Here is a 19754-nt window from a genome sequence, read left to right on the forward strand (position 1 = left end):
TATTATTAAAAAAAAAAAGACTTTGTAGAAGCAAAATCCACTATCTGAGGAAATCACGCAGGGTTTTCTTCCCACGCTATAAATAAAGGAGCTCTCCAGAACGTGGAGCTGTCAAAGAAGACTTACAGATAGAAGTTTCCAGTTTTACTCTTTGGCCAGAGGACACGTGAGTAATTTCCCTGAGCCAAGCAAAGGTTAATCAACAAAGAAGTTCGTTAAGACTGTCCCGAGCTCAGGCTGCCAGGCAGTTAGTCATAAAGCCTGGGTGGAATTTGCCTTCTCCAGCAGTAGGAGGCGGGAGGGGAGAAAAAGTCACATCCAGGGGNCCTTCCTTGTGCAGAAGTGCTCGGTCCCAGCCAGCACACAGGTACACACACCTGCGGCAGGTGCTGGGCACAGCCGGTCAGCTCGGAGCTCTGCACGCAGATGAGAGGCAGGGAGGAACCGCAGAGGCAGAGGCGTAGCGAGCGGGCTGCTCTGGGCTTGGACAGCATCCCTGGTTGCCACCCACCAGATGCCACTAACACTCTGCCCCGAAGTTGTGACAAATTTCCGCAAACGCTGCAACATTACCCCCTCCCCCAACTAAGAACCACCCATCTTGGCCAAACACCTGGGAGTTACAGGCAGGGACACGGAGGCCGGGGGGTCCCAGGGAGATGCAGAGGGCGGAGACCTGACTCTCGATGTCTGCGCACCACCTGCCACCCGCCTCACCCCAACGCCTGCGCCTCGTGTGTGCCACGCAGGCACCTGCGAGACAGCTCGTGGACTCTGCCCAGACGCTTTTAATTTTTAATCTCTTATAAGCACCCAGATGGGTCTGGTTTTTACAAACATAAATGTGAATGTTCACAGCTGCTNCGTTAGTAGAAGACACCTCCCAGGCCACCAGACGCGGATGGCATGTCCTCTTTCTGAGGACAGGTGCTACCCCCAAGCAGTCACTGCCAGGCGCCTGCTGAGCCTGACCCCCTAAGTGGGGACCCTCACACTGAGGGTGGGAGCACGGGATTCAACAACACATTTGGAAAAGTCAGGCGGTTCTTTAAAAGTTAGATACACACCCAGGGCAGCCAGGTGGCTCAGTCAGTTGAGCATCTGACTCAGTTTCAGCTCAGGTCATGATCTCGTGGTTCCGTGAGTTCAAGCCCCAAGTCGGGATGTGTGGTGGCAGCCTGGAGCCTGTCTGGGATTCTCTATCCTTTTCTCTTTGCCCCTCCCCCACTCGTGCTGTCTCTGCCTCAAAATAAACACACTTGAAAAAATTTTCTTAATAAAAAATAAATGTAGAGAGACACAAAAGCGCGTGCGCACGTGAAGCGCTGAGCGCGGGTTGTGCATGGCGCTGTAACTGTAAACGCCAAACCCCGCACACAGCACAGTCAGCGTCCACCAGACGGGTGAACTGCAGTGAGTCCACATGATGGAATCGTGGCCAGCAACGAACACATGCTCCTGATATTCCCAACAAGCTGATGGAACCTCAGACTCACTGCCGTGAGTGAACGAAGTTAGCGTAGAAGGGGTCTGTTACTGCACCACTGCATCTCTATTAAATTCTAGAAAACGCAAACTAACACAGCGTGACAGAAAGCACATCAGTGCAAGCAGATGGGGGCAGAGGGAGGGACGGGTCACAAAGGGCACAGGGAATTATATGGGGAGACGGTTGTGTTCAATAATCTGGCTGTGGTTTCGCGGGTGTGTGGCTCTGTCAAAACTCATCAAATCGTAAACTTTCAATACATGCAGTGTCTCCTACGTAAATCTGAACTCTCTGGAACTGAATAAAACACGTGCAGAAGGAGCAGTGCTGTAAAACTCACCAGCGACGTTGACGGAAACTGCTGGAACTGTTCCATCGCGGGAGGGTCGGTGTCCTGCCTAAGCGCACGAGGGCTGTCCGGCTGGGGAGGGGGGTGCAGGGTACCCTTGGGAAACTGCACTGCTGCGGTGCCGGGGAGGAAAGGGGGGCACGGCCTTCCCAATGCCCCTCAGGAGCACCGGGGTCCCTGCAAGGTGCGGGGAGTCAGGCCTGGAACACGGCAGGAATCCAGACGGTCGCCGAACGCCCAAGCTGTAGGAATGCTGTGGGGAGGGACCGTGGGGGGCAATCGGAGGACCCCATCCTGCAAAGTCAGCCACCGCACGACCCGGGTGAGTCCCTGCTGGCTTTCCAGCCCAGGCCCGATCGGAAAGAGGGATGGTGCCATCTGACGCCCCTGACCCACACCTTTGGGGACAAGCAGATCGCGTGCCGGGCTCTGCTCCCCTCTTAAAGCAGCACCAGGACGGCACACACGGTTCTGCCCCCCCAGCGTAGCCACCTCACTTTGCGTGACCTCAGGCAAATCTCTTTCATTCTCAGGGTATCAATTTCTCTCTATTATGCTAATTATAGCCCAGAGGAAAAGTAACTTCTATTTATACATGTTAAAAATTAACTGTGGCATCTCCATTATTAAAATGTCACATAATTCGAGTGGCTTAAATTTAAGAGTTGTACTTCCAACCGACCCGGATTAAAGGTGCTGCAGATTTTCTGAGCCCAGGTGAAGTTTCAGTGGCATGCCATTTGGAAACCGTCCCTGTCCCAGACGGAGAACCCGTCACTGCAGGGGCCGGCTTGCCACCGCTATCTCTTCCTCCGGCGATCAAAGCCGCCAGTCAGCCCGGGCACCACCAAACCTCAGCAAGGGAGTAAGAGTGACCCAGCTGCTGCTGCCTTCTTAGTAACTCAGCCATACTCAAAAGGCGAGGTGTGACTATGAGCTTCGAATCACAAACTGGGACACGCAAGAGGGTCCCAAGGGGGAGGGGCCCTGGGGCCCCTGCAGACCTGGGGCTGATCTGACAGGTTTCCTTTGTGTTCACAAAACATCATGGCCGTGACTCCTGAGTTCAAATCCTACGGGGTGTGGGCGGGTTTGGGCAAGGCTTTAAACTCTAGGCCTCAGGCTCCTGACCTGTAAAGTGAGGGTTCTACCACCTCTGTGCGGGCAAGTGACACAAAGCAGGTTTAAGCCCTTATCACAGGGTCCCAAACGGCAGGCGCTATTATTACGGGTTTTGTTAAGTGAAGGAGAGGGAAGGAGCGGGGAGAGCGTTCATGAAATGTTTCATAGAAATTTCTGGAATCCAGAGCAGGAACAGCTGTCAGGGACGCCTCCAGGCAACGGTGTCATTTACAAGGCAAACCCGCCTGCCCGGCTGCCTGCACAGAGCTGCGCCCAGGTCGGCAGGGAGACCCCGGCCCCCACACCGCCCCGGCCGTGTGAGCCTCCCTTCCCCCGGAGGCCACACGGCGCACCGCGTTCTCAGACGGCTGTTTCGGCCTCGTCTTCCTAAAAGCGGACGGGGAGCTGACGCCTGGAATGGGACCGCCGGGCAAGGAGGGCGCTGAGGCTGCTCGGCCAGTCGGCACAGGCGCCCGGCCTGGCACACAGCACGGCTCGTGACGGCCACGAACCAGCCGCCTGCCAGCCGGCAGCTGCTTGCTCCGCGTGGGGCTTTCCAGGTAGGCAAGCGCGGCGTGGGGAACGACCACGAGCGACCACCAATCGACGAAAGAGCAGGAAGCTCTGGGAAGGGCTGGGATCCGAGGGCCGGCCCAGCGCACACAGGACGGAGGACGGGCTGCCTCGGCCTCTAGGGACAAAGAGTCGACGAGAGGCTGTTCCAGCTCCAGATTCCCTTGAGCTCAGGAAGAAGCATAGACAGAATCCAGCCCGAGATCACAGTGCTCACAGAGAAGAAGCCAGGAAGACACACTAGCACACTCCATCAGCAGCCGGCTGGGGCTCGGTCTTACGTCCCGCCCGCCCAGCGCCTTGTCCCCATCTCCGTGGAGCGTGGAGGGGAGCCGGCCAGCGAGGACCCGGGTTGGGGAAAACAAGGGTAAGCGTTCGGCTTCCGTCAGTGGCCTCGAGGCTCGGCGGCCCTGCGCACGGACGCAGCTTCCCATCAGGAGTGTTCCCGGGGCCGTGGTTTCAAACCAACAGAGAAACTCTCGGTCAAAGAAACTCAGCTTTCTGATTACGATTCCTGTTGTTATGTCCAGAAAACCCCAAGAAGACAGTATCATCTCCACCACGGGTTAAGTCATGTTTTTTAAATACTGGAACCCGAGCTCTAAAAACCCCAGGATCTAACAGGACTTATGTAACACAAGCCAAGGTAACAGTAACCATGGAAAATGGATCCTCCAAACACAAGTTTCTGGAAAAGTTCACCACAATGAGCTTTACACGGTATCTTCCTAAAGAATTCTTCGGCGGGGGTTGTTTTCAGAATCAGCATGTGGTTGCAGCAGGGTGGGGAACTATGCTCTGGTGTGAGGAGGTGTAGACGCCAGTGTAGACAGTCCACACAGTTCTCCACTGCCCACCCTTCCTGTGAACAAGCCACTGCTGAGGCTGCCAAGGCTGCTCTCAGGGTCATGCGCGCACGCGCGCACACACACACACACACACAAGAGAGAAGAGGGAGGGATGAACAGGGAGTGGTGGACACGGGGTGGACAAGTCAGCCGTCCCTTCATCCCTGCAAACTGGCCTTTAAGATAAAGCCTCAGATGGGGGCGCCTGGGTGGCTCAGTCGGTTAAACGTCCGATTTCGGCTCAGGTCATGATCTCACGGTTCATGAGTTCGAGTCCCACATCGGGCTCTGTGCGGACAGCTCGGGGCCTGGAGCCTGCTTCAGATTCTGGGTCTCCCCCTCTCTCTGCCTCTCCCCCACTCACACTCTGTCTCTCTCGGTCTCTCAAAAATGAATAAATGTTAAAAAAATAAAATTTCAAAAAAAAGATAAAGTCTCAGGAACAAGAGGCTTTTCAGTACTCGGAGGGGAGCAAGCGAGCATTAGGAGGTGCGCTGCCGTTACGGAAATCACCCGATGAGACGTGCAGGCAAGTTTTCTGGGAACGTCTTCCACCATGGTAACCCATGAACGAGACTAGAACGTTCTTTCATAAAGGGAACTGGAAGAAGTCAAGTTTCCCTGGCCCACAGCAGACGACATGTTCAAAGGTTAACTTCTCCCGCTCTGCAGGGAAGGTGGTAGTTGTGAGAGAGGGAGCGGCACTCAGAGCCACCAGCACCTTCCTTCAGAACCAAGCCCTCGTGGAGGGACAGAGGGGACCACCTGGGCACGTTCTGCCGTCAAGCCCCCTCAGCTCCCGGCCTGCTGGCGCCGCACACAGGACGCTGACAACACGGGGACGGAGGCCAGGGCGCCGGCTGGAGATTCTGGACGCACGGCCCGTTCCACCAGAAGTGCAGCCTACAGACCAAGGCAGGGCGGTGAGCGGAGAGGCTCACGTCCCGAGAAGGGGACCGTGGGTCCGACCGGGCCGACCCGGAGAGGGCTCTGTGACACGCACGCAGCGGCCGAGGGCTGCGGGGGAGACTCGCAAGAGGCTCGGGAAGGAATCTGCTGATTCAATACCCCCGAGGCCGAGGGGTCTGGGCCAGCTCCGGGCAGGATGCGGACAGCGCTGCAGGGGGCGGAGGAGGAGGAGGCCACAGACCCAGCCCCGTGAGGTCACCGCGGGCTCCCGGACAGCCCACAAGACAGGCCCCGTTTGAGTCTGCTCTGCAGAACAGGAATATGGGGCCAATCAGGTTCTATAATTAACACTGCAATTAACACTGCAGACACAGGGATCACACTGTAATTCAGCTCCCAACTCGGGGCGGGGGTGACTCCCAATTCTGAAGGCTGCTCCCTAAAACTCATGAACCGGGAGGTGACTAAGAGCTTAATGAGATTGCTCGGATCTGCCTCAAAACCTGCCATGTAAGTCAGACACGGGAGAGGCTCATCAATGACACCTGCAGCACTTACCATATGCTCGTTACGGTGACAGTGACACACCAGCAGCGGGTCACACAGCTGCACCCCTGCTTTCTACTCTGGGTATGGGGGGCCCGGGGGTGCGGAACGTCGGAGATGATCATCGGTGAGGTTCCATCCGCTCACGTCTGCACGCACCCACGTGTCAGAAGGGAGCCTTCCACAGACGCACCGTGTGACACGTGGCAGGCGCTGGTTCCCCCACGTGCTACTGGGTCGCGTTCCCTGCCCTCCGGTGGGTATTACACTCCTGAGTGGAATCTCACTCAGAGTTTGCTGGGGCAGGGATACTACGGAGGAAGCAACTGAGCACGAGGCCCTAGGGCAGGCGGCCCACCCGACCGCCTCCTCCCCTCCCTCCCAGCCCCACTCGTACCGCCACCAGACCCGGTCATTTTGGGGAATGAAGAGCCACCGATGCAGTGGCCGCAGCCACTGCAGAGACAGGAGGGACCTTGAGATCACAGTTCAATCCTGTGGATTCCAGCCTCTGAAACTGAGGCCCAAAGGGACACGCATTTGCCAAGAACTCCAGGGCACGTCACTGAGGCCCGGGCTGTCTGTGCGCCACAGGCCAGTCACCACGGCTGTGACCCGCCATGATGTCATGACGTCCAGGGAAATAGCCACGGTATAAACCAGGTAAGCAAGAAAATGCCCATCCTGCGCATCAATACATTGGCTACGTCTAAACCCAGTCCTCGGAGCCGCCTACCCCCAAACCCGCTGAGGCCGGAAGAGGGGCTGCCCTCCCAACATGCACATCGAGCCGTAGGACTCAAATCAGAGTTCAGTTCAAAGTCTCCTTTTGGGTTCACATGAAGACTGGGGTGCCTCGGTGGCTCAGTCAATTAAGTACCTGCCACTTGATTTCACTTCAGGTCATTATCTCATAGTTCGTGAGTTCAACCCCCACATTGGGCTCCGTGCTAACGGCATGGAACCTGCTTGGGATTCTCTCCCTCCCTTTCTCTCTACCCCTCCTCCACTTTTTCTCCCTCTCTCTCTCTCTCTCTCTCAAAATAAACAAACTTAAAAAAAAATAAACTGAATCAAGATTAACACAACAAAAGGCTGTCCTTCCAAAGTGCGAGTGAAACCAACTTCGCCTGCAGAATGAGACACCTGCACGTGGGACCCACACTTGGTAAGTACCCTGCCCCCACTGTGCTGACACTGAACCTGAACTTGATGCCATGACACCTTGACGGCCACGGTTTCCATAAACCCTCTGGATTCCTAGCCCTACTGGGCGCAGCCTTGGAAACCTCTGCATCCTATAGAAGCAGCTAGATAGCAACCCTCTAGATGGGTGGAGAGATACGCAACATTACCAAGCAGAGCAACAAGGGCAATGGGAACAGAATGGCTCCCTCTACACATTCCTTCAACTCTTCTGTGTGTTTCCAAATTCTCATCACAGAATGTGGAGGAAATGAGAACCACCTCGAGCTGCAGTTAATCTGCAAATGTCATCTCTTAGCAGCAAAATGCCTTGTTTATATGAATCCGAGACCCTAGACTAGTGGCATACCCCCCCAGCAGACCCAGAGGGGTGCCTGGGACCCCACAGGTGGGTGATGGCTCCGTCGATCTGTGACCTGCTACCTCTTACCACATGCCACTCGACACAAAGTGCCCTGATACCAACCTCAACAAGTCAGGGGGCAGGGAGGTTGGGTGACGATCTCCCAGATGAGGAAGACCGCAGCACTCCAGGCCTCTTCCATCCCCAAGCACGCAGTCTGCGAAACGAACACTCTGAGTGCCCCACACGCAGCATCCCATCAGGAGCAGACGGGGGGATTCTAGAAGAACATGGGCTCTCACGCTGGAGCCTGGGAGTCTGAACCACATTCAGAAGCTGCGACGCCAGCACATCCAGACCTCACTTGGCGTCAGGGGTGGGGGGGGTGGGAGGCAGAGACTTATGGGGAGATGCACAAACCACACCTGCCCAGGATTTCAGCAGCACCCAGGACCCCCTGGACAAGCTGGGGGTCTAGGGAAAGAATGTGGGGCTTGGGGAGTCTGAAGCAGAGAAAAAACCTCTAGACTTAGACTATGGGCAGAAAGAGATGAAGTAACGTTTGTATTTTATTCCCCAGCATGAGATGATCAGAGAGAGAAGCACAGGTTGAGAAACACTGGTAAACCTGAAATTTTCCTTTTTTTAAGGTTTTTATTTAGAGAGAGAGAGAAAAAGCGTGGGGGGGAAGGGGGAGAGAGAGCGAGCATGTGAGCAGGGGAGGGGCAGAGAGACAGGGGGAGAGAGGATCTCAAGCGTGCTCAGCCCAGAGCCCAATGCGGGGCTCAAACCCAAGAACCGTGAGATCATGACCTGAGCTGAAATCAGGAGTCAGATGCTTAGCCAACTGAGCCACCCGGGTGCCTCAAAACTGAAATATTCTAAGTGAAAAAATGGAAACCAACTTTCCTGTGTGAAGACGGTGAGATTCCTCTGGGCAAAGATGAGAGTTTTCCAAAGCCTCCTGCTGATACAGACGATGCACGTCTGTCAACGACCCCCTCCCCCATGTCATTAGCTTCCCACCTTCTGGGGCTCAAGCAGGGCAGCCTCTGGGAGCCCCTGAGCCTCTTCACGGCACCCCCTCTAGCTCGCCCAGCCCACTACGCATCCCGACCAAAGCACATGCCTGCCCGGTTTACACACGGCAACGTTCACCTCTGCGGTCCTGGCACATGGCGCCACAAGTCTATGGACTCAAGCCATTGAGTGGAAACTACCAACACCACCAGATACACATGGACACAGACGTGGGGTACGGATATAGCTACAGATGGACACGCATCAAGCATCACGTGGTATATACTCTGCACTGCTCTGGCCAGGAGACGCCAGGCTACATGAGCAGGGTCTCAAGGGCCATCACAGTCCAGGGCCTGTGAGCCACAACTGGGTCACAGGAGTCCCCGTGTGGACGGACTCAGCTCCCGGACAGAGCAGCACAGCAGCCCTGCCACAAGGGGCCCGTGTGCACCTGCCTCGGACCCCAGCTACGCGTCTACAGGGGGAAGAAGGGGCCGTGATACGCTCCTGATGCCTGCCTCTCAGCCTGTCCCACAGACAGGGTGACTCCTGATCTACATATGCAAACCGACCCCACAGGGACAGGGCCCTCTTCCACAAATCCCGGGGAACTGCCACGCACAGCCAAGCACCTCCCGCCCAAACCTCGGGACGTGGAAAGATGGAATGCCCACACCCAGCCCTGCGCTTGTGTTCCCAGGATCAAACCCCAGACTGCGGCCCCTCTCCCTCCATCCTACGGCTCCCACGCGACTTCTGGCCTGCACCTCCACGAGCATCCCTTGGACCCTCTCTCTGTGTCCCCACCTTCCTGCCCAGGCCCCCACCCTCCCCCACAACAGCCTGGAGGTGGTTCCCAGTCTCCAGCCCTCCCTGCCATTCCCCACAACTGCAGCGGCCACCATGGCCTCAAGGCTGCACAGCCACCCCAGGGCATCAAGCGCTCCCCTCCCCAAACAGAAACCCATCATCAGGGGTCTGCACGGCCCAATCAAAGCGCACCCGACCTGCCCCCTGGGGCCTGTAAGGCTCCCCTCCGTCATTCCGGCCTCCTCAATTCTCTGGCAGCTGGGGATTCAGTCCAGATGTTTCCGTCCTGTTACCCACCAGCCAGAAAGCCCTCCACCGCCTGATCCCTACCCAGCTCCCACGTTGGGTTTAATCCCATCCCCTCCCTCCGAGGCAGCCCTCCCTCTCCCCAGGCTGCCTGGAACTGCCAGAGATCTCCCTTTGTATCCCGGTGGCCTCCGGGCGAGATCTGGAGCGAGCTGGGAGAAGGGCTCAGGTGTCGAGCATCCTGCACACCCTCCCCCGCTCAGATGGAAAAGCTCCCCTTTGCCACACTGTAGGTGCTCAATAAAATCTTGCCTATAGATTCGCACTAGCCACTCCCCATGCTAAACGGGGAAGATAAACACAACCCTCCCACCCCCATCCCTCAAAATAAACATTTGCTTGTATGAAGCCACTAGAGAAGCTCACACGCGTTCCATCCCTTCGAGCTACCAGGTTTGGCCTCAGTTAGTGTGGCCTCTGTGAAGGGGGATGGGCAGCTCCAGGATGCGGCAGAACGAACAAAGAAAATAACCCCTTGGGAATAACGGAGTTGGCAACACTTAGCTTTTGTTTTTTTCCTGCCTGGCACATAATTGCTACAAACAACAGACCCCGAGTAGTGCTAACACGTTAACTATAAGACCACAGAACAGTTCAGGCCCAGAGTAGAAAACGAGTTTCCTTTCAAACGCCAACACAGATCCAAAAGTTATCTAAAACCCAGGATGGAGGTGGGGAAATGGGGGCTGGGCCGGAAAGAGTACCCCAAATGATTACTGATTTGCCGAGAGCCAGGGAAAGCTGAAAGGGGCCCGCTCTGGTCTCAGGGGAGCTGTGCCATCCACATTTTAAAGAAACATACTTCCTGGTGAAGGATTTCACTCAGGCAGCTCCCTATTTACAGAGCTGTAATTATTCAACTCACAAGGATTTAACAGTTTGTAGAAAATCCTGAAGTCTAAGACAGCCGGAAATTTATTAGCCACTTAAACAATGGAAAGAACACAAATCAAAGGAGGATACGCAGCATCTAAGCCACCTGAGTGTCATGTAATGAACTTCGAACAGCAATGAATGGTCTCTCCAGATAGAGGCTCCCCACCAGATAGAGTGGCTTCATGATTGGTTGTGTGCAACCAGGGAGAACAGGTAACACGACACAGGTCTCCACTCCCAGGCACCTGATAGGAACCAAAAGTCAGGCCCGAGAATGTGCACAGAGGCACTGTGGTACCAGCAGAAAGTAGGAAACTACGCAAATGCCTACCAATGGTAGAAAAGATTAAAAAAACAAAGGCGACCTTTAACTACATGCAATACAGATGGGTCTTGCCTTGCCGACCACCTTCTGTTTCTTGATCTGAATGCTGGTTACACACATGAGGTCAGTTTGTGAAAACTTCTCCCCTTATGCTTTGGGCATCTTTCTGTATTTATGCGCTATGTAAGAAAGTAAAAAGTTCCAAAAAATTAGGGAGTTGAGAGTGGTCTCAATCCCGGCAATCCTGAACTCGAAATAACAACAGCACATGGGAAATCAGAGCCCCAGACTTGACTGTTGATGCTGAAATTAAAACAATGCTCTTGTTTGTTTGTCTGAAATCAGGTTCACCAGCCTAGCTACCAGGGGCCTTGTTAGAACAGGAGACGAAATCACAGCTCACAGCAGCACCCCAGGTCCTTAAAAACAGCAACAAAGGGTGGGCAGGCAGGCTTACGGAAGTGCCCTCCCTGGAAAATATGCCCGCTCTCCCCCACAGAAAGGACAACTGGAAACACAAACAGCTGAACCTCAGGGCCATCGGCTCTCTCCACATCAATTTATTCTTCAATAGAAAAGCAAGTAATGAGCTTACCTACATTACCAAATCTTGCTGAGGACCACCGTCTACCCTCACCAGACAGCATGCTTCTGAGCTTGCATTTAAGGAATAAAAAGTCTGTTAGGAAACTAAGTTGGGTCTTGTTTGGTTGAAGGCACTGACAACAAAAAACAAAACAAGAAAAAAAAAGTTTTCTGACTTCTTCCTTTTCCCAATACTCTTGGTAAGTCCCTTTAGAGTGAAATGCATTGAATTTCAACTAAATTTACTTCCCCCAAAGATGCTACTCTCCCTTGAAGACTAATATCGGAGAATATGGTAACAGAAGCTTTGGCAAGGCTGTGTCCTAAGCTGGAAATCAACACGGTTCTATTTGCGAGGAGCCTGTTGAATGTTGACATTTCTAAGACCAAACATAAGTCGTTCGTGAACATGGCCGGTAATTATCTGGAATTCTTCTCCCAGAACCATGAAAAGTGTTTCCCACCCTTAAAAGATAAAAAATAAAAAAGCAGCTTCTAACCACAATGCTAATGACAACCAGACGGCATGAGCATGAGCCGTTTTAAAGAGGAGACAGTTGCTTGTGTAGAAACACTGTACAAACACTCCAACACTGCAGCCCAAAAAAAGACAATCCCCCTCAAACAGCGGGAGAAGTGTGAAATTTGCAAATGAGCCCCTGGTTAAACAAAAACACCAATCTGTTCCCAGACAGCTTAGGGTGGCCACCTGTTCCGGGCCGGTGGCGAGTTCTGATCACCAGTGGAAGAAACAATATCTAAGCGATGACAGCCCCTCTCCGGCCCTGGTCCCCACCCTCAAGCCTATATTTAGTCTGCTCTTTATGGAAAATGTTCCGACCTCGTACACAGACAAGCTCTTTGGCTGGTTATTCAAAGGGTCCATTAACAACCTCTTCTGGCAGGGGTGGTGTTTGCTCGCCTTCCCTCGCAAGCCCCAGAGGCAACCAAAACACCCCCTTTCTGGCCTTGGTCAGCTGTGAGCAGGAGCCCAGGGATGACCAACTGCCCTGGCTCTGGATGGGTCATCCCTGTATCTCAGGTAAGTCAGTCCACACACAGCCCTGCGTGCAGGATTTCCACGCTGAAGAAGAACCAAAAATCCCGTCAGGCCCTCAGGAGCACAGAGCTCCCGGGAGAAGGGTGTCCGCTGTCCCGCACACGCAGAGCCCTGTCCCCGTACCCTGCACAAAAATAGCAGATGCTGCAGAGATTGGAGATTAACATCTGCAGAGTGCATTTTGCTTCTCAGAGAAAGGTACTTAACAAAGGGAAGGAATTATGCAGCTAAGCACCAGATCAGANGGGTAAGTCAGTCCACACACAGCCCTGCGTGCAGGCTTTCCACGCTGAAGAAGAACCAAAAATCCCCGTCAGGCCCTCAGGAGCACAGAGCTCCCGGGAGAAGGGTGTCCGCTGTCCCGCACACGCAGAGCCCTGTCCCCGTACCCTGCACAAAAATAGCAGATGCTGCAGAGATTGGAGATTAACATCTGCAGAGTGCATTTTGCTTCTCAGAGAAAGGTACTTAACAAAGGGAAGGAATTATGCAGCTAAGCACCAGATCAGAACCCCCGAACCGTGGATTTTAAAAATAACTAAGCTTGATCCGCTTTGCCAAACTCAATCACTTAAAGCAAAGGATTCAAAGGATCTGCGATGTCAGGGGGAGGGGGGTGGGGAGCACGGGTTTGTTTGAATGTTGAGAAACACGAGACAAGATCAAATCAGTAGTTAAAACAAGCCCGAGCGAGACTCACAAACTATAAACACCTGCGGGGGACGCGGGAAAAAAGGATGCAAACTAAGGGATTTTAGTCTTAACAAAATAAAAAGCCTGCGCTGGGAGGAGAAAACAGTGGTGGTAGTAACAGCACCACGCGCTCGGTCACGAAGGTTCCCACAGCCGCTGCGGGGCTTCTCGCTTCTGAGTCGCTTCCTTCAGGCTCCCCGACGGCCCTCCCCAAGCTGCCAATAACACCCAGCTCTCCTCCTCCCCTGAAGTGCTCCTGTAGCCCCAAACCAGCGATCACAAATCGTATCCTCTGTCGAATTATCAGAACAAGGGAGTACTGAGGAAGCCCATCTAAATACACCAGACACCGGAGCACATGCGATGTATCGACAGGAAGGAAGGTCCACACAACAGCCGACTAGAACTTAAAGGGCCTGGGACGTCAGCTGGTCCTAACTCCCTGCAGGGTCCCCTTGATGATGTCCAAACCCCTCCCCAATCCAACCGCTCCCCTCACAGGGCACTCCGCACTGAGGAGGTAGCATGGACGTCAACGTGAATTCATTCGGAGCGGTGTTTAAAGCCCTTCTCGGGGTGCCTGGGTGGCTTAGTTGGTTAGGCGTCTGACTTTCGCTTAGGTCATGATCTCGCGGTTCGTGGGTTCGAGCCCCGCGTCGGGCTCTGTGCTGACTGCCAGCTCAGAGCCTGGAGCCTGTTTCAGTCTGTGACTCCCTCTCTCTCTGACCCTCCCCTGCTCACGCTATCTCTCTGTCTCCTAGAAATAAATAAACATTTATTTAAAAAAAAAAAAAAAAGCCCTTCTCCACTACGTGGAAGCTGTGTGACCCTGTGCAAGTCCCTGGCTCCCTCGCCTCACCTGGAACCCACAGAGAAGGAGTTCGGAGAGCGGGGTCCAAAGACGACGGCCCTTTCTGCTGGAGCTCTTCCATCCACAGCGAGGCTTCTCAACGTGCGGTCCCTGGACCAGTAGCACTGGCAGCCTCTGGAAACTCGTTCGAAAAGCCCATTCTTGGGCCCCACTCCAGAGCTAGAGAACTAGAAACACGGGGGCTGGGGGCCAGCGATCTGCTTTCCCAAGCCCTCCATGTAATCCGCACAGTCAACTTGGAGAACCTCAGCTCTCCGTACGTTATGTCGGCGGCCTGGGTCTGACCTTCTCTCACCCCCAAAATAAAGAAACACCAACCCTGTGCAAATAGCCTGGCTGAAAAAGGTGTTAGGATTCAGCAAGTAGATCCTCCCCTTCCCCTACGCACACTAAAGAAATTTCATTTCCACCCCAGACATCACACACAGTTGGTTACGTTTCCACCCAAGCCAACCCCCCTCATATCCGAAAGGTGCCCGGGGCGCCTGGGTGGCTCAGTCGGTTAAGCGTCCGACTTCGGCTCAGGTCTCACGGTTTGTAGGTCCGAGCCGTGCGTCGGGCTCTGTGCTGACAGCTCAGAGCCTGGAGCCTGCTTCACGTTCTGTGTCTCCCTCTCTCTCTGACCCTCCCCTGCTCATGCTCTGTCTCTCCCTTTCTCAAAAATAAACAAACATTTTTTTAAAAAAGTGCCCAGCCCTAACATCTGTACTCCTGCGACAGGTTTCAAAACACCCTCAACCTGTGCCGGAGGATAAACGCTATTTATACAACCAATGAGGGGCAAAAAGACCCGAACTCCAGAGAAGATGTTAGCCCCTCTGGCAAATGCGTCCTGGGCCTCCTGAATCACGGAGGAGGAGGAGGAGGAGGAGGAAGAGGACCTTATTTCTGCCCTCAAAAGGCTCCCAGTCCTTCAGGCCGGAGATGAGCCAAACAGAGCCCAGGACACAGAGCAGGCGGCCTGAATTCTGCCTGGGAGACATAGGAGAGACACGGGCGTGAGCCAAGCTGGAAGGGGTGCCTGGACTGGGAGGGAGTTGGATGCTGGTAACGTAAGCAATTTAACTCAGAGGCCGCAGAGGGAGAGCAATTGTTAAAGAAGAAACTGCAACATTTGTATCAATAACTAAAAGGCCCCATACCTGCGCCTTGTGATTCAACTTGAAACATTTCGAATACAGTGGATATTGGCAAAGAAAAACTACACTCATCCACCTCAGGAAGAAGGGGCTTGTTCCCAGACACTTACACCTGCAGCAACCAGATTAAATCGTTTTCTATATGAAAACCAACTCTTCCAAGTTTTGCCGTGGTAAACACCTTTGCAGAGAACACAATGCTTCTGGTTATTTGTAGCCTCTCAAACCCTTCTCGTCTTGGGCGAAGGGAACACGCGCTGGGGACAGTTGGCACACACAGCCGTGGAAGCCACGAAGAAGCAGGGACTCCACTTCTGTCTCCCAAGGCGCTACAGAGCCAGCGCTGAGGTCACACCAACCCCGGTCAAGTCTCTGGGCCAAGTTTCCCACACTTCCGGGGCCTCGGAGGCGGCATCCCAGAACTGCCACACGGGGATCTGAGATGACGTAGGGTAAGCACGTCGCACTGTGCCAGGCCATGGGATTAAGTGGTCCCTTACCCCACCTTCCCAGCCCCCCTCCCCCCTTGCCGGGGCTCAGCCCTAGAAGCCTTCTGTCAAAGCACCCTTACCAGAGCAGAGCTCTCTGGGTAAGGACCGGGCCACTGTGCCTCCCCGAAGCCTTCAAGGGGAAGCCACAGTAGCCAGCGGCGAGGCCAGCGGGGAGCCCAGTTCCCCCTAATCTACCACCTGGTGACGATGGAGGCGTGCAAGCGGGTTCGGGGCTCAACCACTGGCCTGGCTCAGCAGGCTGCGTGGTGTCTTTCCCCACCACAGCTCGGCTACTGGGAAGCGGAATTACAATGCGCGATTGCTAATAGAGGCGTTATCCCTAGGAGAACAAGCTTTATTTAACAAGAAAGGCAGTTGGCTCATTGACCTCAGCCCCATCAACTCCAGACAGAACCAGAGGGGGAAAACCTGACCAGTCGTCCACACTGGGAAGAGCCGGTCCTGGACTCGTTTCTGGGTGTGGAGAGTACCCAGGCTCCAAGCTACATTTCAGAGTGCGCCACNAGCCAGCAATGCTTCCCTAAAATCCAGAGAGCTGGGAGACAAAAATAAATATCTCTAAATCTGAAATAAAAATTGGAAAGATAGACTTCTTTGGGACAAAGTAATATTCTAAAACAAAAACAGAATCACGTTTCCCATGCCCACAAACAGTCTTATTCAGGAACCTCGGTGAGCTCTTTCCAGTAAGATCCATACAATTCAGTCCATCACCAAGACAGTTTTCCGATCCAGACCCACTTACAGTCACTTCGAAATGAGCTTTGAAAGGGTGCTAGCTACATACACATTGTTCCCTTTGACAAGGCCCCTCCTCACACCAACAGTAAAATTTCCTGAAAACACACACAAAAAAAAAACAAAACAGGGAAAATTTTAAATAAATTATGGCACAGCCAAGTGCTGGATGATTATGCTGAGAAATTGTATCTCCAAAGTTTTTCATAACATTGAAAAGTGCTCCCGATATGTTNTATTCTAAAACAAAAACAGAATCACGTTTCCCATGCCCACAAACAGTCTTATTCAGGAACCTCGGTGAGCTCTTTCCAGTAAGATCCATACAATTCAGTCCATCACCAAGGCAGTTTTCCGATCCAGACCCACTTACAATCACTTCGAAATGAGCTTTGAAAGGGTGCTAGCTACACATTGTTCCCTTTGACAAGGCCCCTCCTCACACCAACAGTAAAATTTCCTGAAAACACACACAAAAAAAAAACAAAACAGGGAAAATTTTAAATAAATTATGGCACAGCCAAGTGCTGGATGATTATGCTGAGAAATTGTATCTCCAAAGTTTTTCATAACATTGAAAAGTGCTCCCGATATGTTCACCAAGAAGCTCTGTAGATATGAATCCAATGTTGTATCTGTTGTGCACACGGCGGGGGGAAGGGGGGCAGGGACCTAGCTGGATATCCTCTGAAATGCAGACTGGTTTGTTGGGTGGAATAAACGATTTTTAAACTGCCTGCTATGATATGCACATACTTTCCTGATGGGAAACGGTTCGATTTAAAATTCCGAAAGACTCCCACTTCGCCATCATACCCTCCTGCCCTGCAAGGCGCTCAGGCAGGTCCGAGTATGTTGTGACTCAACTCCGCTCCTCCAGGCACCCGGTCCCTTCCATCTGCGGCCCCCCGGAACAACACGTGCAGCCTCTGTACCCCACAGCGATGCTCCTGGTTTCAACAGGAGCGAAGACCCCACACCCTGCACAACTACACACAAGTGTTTCCGCACCGGGTTCTTTTCATAGTGAAAACTCCGGCCTGCCACAACTGGGCAGTCCTCTCCACTCCCAAGACGTTAACAACACAAACGTAAAATCACAACCGTATCTTACAACTGGCACAGGGGAGGAGAACGTCTCATTATCACTAACGAACCGACCTTCGGTTAGAAGGGGCAGCGGAAGGTGCTTTGGGAGCCTAGGGACCTAGGCTCTCTATTCAAATGATCCTTTGGCTCAGACCTGACTTTGAATGACCTCAGTCAAATGTGCAGGAGGTCATTATCCCTCCTTGAACGGCCATCCCTCACCACACGAGGATAATGAAGCTGGCCCACATTCTCACAGCGCTGCTACAGTCACACAATGAGATTATGAATGCGAGAGTATTTCTGCTAAAGTTCTATACAAATGAAAGGTGGTATCCTTGCTGATAATAATGCAAAGAACAGAAGAGCATTTGAGCGGTTCTTAAGCTTCGTTAACAGCCAAATGCAAAAAAGACATTCCTTTTTCTAACAGAAAAATAATGGCATCATCAAAGCCCCAACTAGGATTCGTTCACGGATTCTGAGTCTTATTAGAAATGACAAGGATTCCAGCCACGAAGGAGCTTAGCTTGTCACATGGCAAAGGTAGACAGCAAGCTATCAAAAACCATCATCTAGGAACCACGAGATTTTTTTTTTTTTTAAGAAAGAAACGAAAAGGAAAAGGTAACCACATCGTCTTGCTAGAAAGAATGCTTGGCTGGAAGTGCTCGAGACCCCAGAGCTCGGCTCCGAGAATGAGAAATGAAAACAAGGCGTCATGAATCACTCGGCTAGAGGTCTCTGCTCCCGGCCAGGTGCGCTCAGTACTTGCGGCTGGCTTTCATGGTGTTTCATCAGACTTCGGTGCATGCAGCCAGAGAGCTGCAGAGAGACCTGCGAAACAGGCACTGCAAGTGCCCCTTTCACTGTGACCACCACAGGGCCAGGTTCTGCCTCCAGAGGAAGACCTTCAAGCAGGATCACCCAGGCCATAGCAGGTGCACGTGGGCCCCAGAGCCTCCCATAAATCCTGGCGGAGGTACATGGAGACTACACCTCTTCAACGAATCTGCAAACATCTTAAACTGACATCAAGGCGGCCGTGTGGTCTGGCAGCCAGGTCCCACACCTGGCTGGAGCACCGCTCAGGTCCTCGCGGGGAATTAGCGAGTCCCCTGCGGATATCGCCGGCCAATCAGCAGCCTGGCCGGGACACTGTTCAAGTCCATGGGGCTGCCAAATGCCACGATGATCAGCACCACGACATCCACCTTCCCCGTCTAACTGGCCAAGGGTCAAACCGAGCCGCTCTGGGGTTAGTCGTGCGGAACGCACGGTGCCAGAGCGAAGCCCTCCTGTGGCCGATTCCCTCACAGATGGAGGGGAGCTGGGTGGCTGCCCGCAGCCAGGCTTCCGGACAATCTCCTGCCAGGCCTTGGAACATTCTCAATGTTCCTCAACAGCGGCCCTAGTGGCCTTTGGTTAGGACAGTCTGTAGGGCCGCCCACTCTGCAGCCCTTGTACCTAATCTCTAGCCGACAGAGGGGAAAACTGCTGATGGAGCGTGGCCGTGGCCGGGTGGGACTCCGCGCTGACAGCCCACCTTGTCTCCCCAGGTAGCTCTGGTCGGGCCGGACGGACAGAGCAAGGAGACAACCCAGAAGCCTAGTATGGGAGAAATAAGAGCCATCCCTAATCCCAAGAGAACACAGGCCCAGGAGAGGCAGAGCCCGGCACCTCCCCGGTAGCCTTGCCTGACCAGCAGGGAGAGTAAGGGGCCTCCGGGCCTGTGAAAGGGAGACCCAGAAGCTGAGGGACCGACCCCCTGTCCTTCTGGTAGAGCTCTTCTTCTAATACGACCCAGGACTTGGGGGAGAAAACACTCTACGGGGCCAGCCTTTGCACAGAGGCAGGTGGACATGCACCTAGACATGACACAGCCCTGGCTGCAAGGGCTCCATTCGGCTGCCTGTCGGGGCAAAAACACGAAGGGGGCGGCCCTGTCCCAGCTAAACACGCGGGCCGGAACCCCCAGCCCAGCGGCACTTCTCACAACGTCTCCAGCCTCTAGCAAGACGCCCGGCCCTGGCCTGCGACCCCGTCACGGGCCCGGCGGCACCAACCCCGCAGGCTGCCCCCCGGGCATCGGCCGGGTCGCTNTGTGTACACACGCACGCACACACGCGCGCGCGCCCCCCGCCGCGCCGGGGGCGCCCGCTCCCCCGCGCTTTCCAGAAGCCCCGTGGCGGCCCGGCCCTCACCTTCGATGGCGATGACGTGCTCCCGGATCTGGTTCTGCAGCACCGGCTCTTCCACGCGCTCCAGCAGCTCGTAGATGGAGTAGATGTTGGGGTGGACCGACTCGAAGCGCTGGATCTCGGCCCGGATGGCTGCCGAGT

General features: G+C 54.0%; 1 protein-coding gene across 1 annotated transcript in view; it reads right to left on the minus strand.

Annotated features, from left to right (window-relative positions):
• AGAP1 (ArfGAP with GTPase domain, ankyrin repeat and PH domain 1) overlaps positions 1-19749 on the minus strand; it is a gene marked incomplete at its 5' end in the record, with an annotated part of 529501 nt that extends 509752 nt beyond the window's left edge. The window contains one exon of the mRNA XM_077758421.1: positions 19617-19749. Coding sequence (XP_077614547.1) covers positions 19617-19749 — 133 coding nt within the window. The remainder of the gene's footprint in view (positions 1-19616) is intronic.
• Positions 19750-19754: the final 5 nt, after the last annotated feature.

The sequence above is a fragment of the Crocuta crocuta genome, unplaced genomic scaffold (genome assembly GCF_008692635.1).
Source record: "Crocuta crocuta isolate KB4526 unplaced genomic scaffold, BGI_CrCroc_1.0 scaffold290, whole genome shotgun sequence".
Classification (NCBI taxonomy): Eukaryota; Metazoa; Chordata; class Mammalia; order Carnivora; family Hyaenidae; genus Crocuta; species Crocuta crocuta.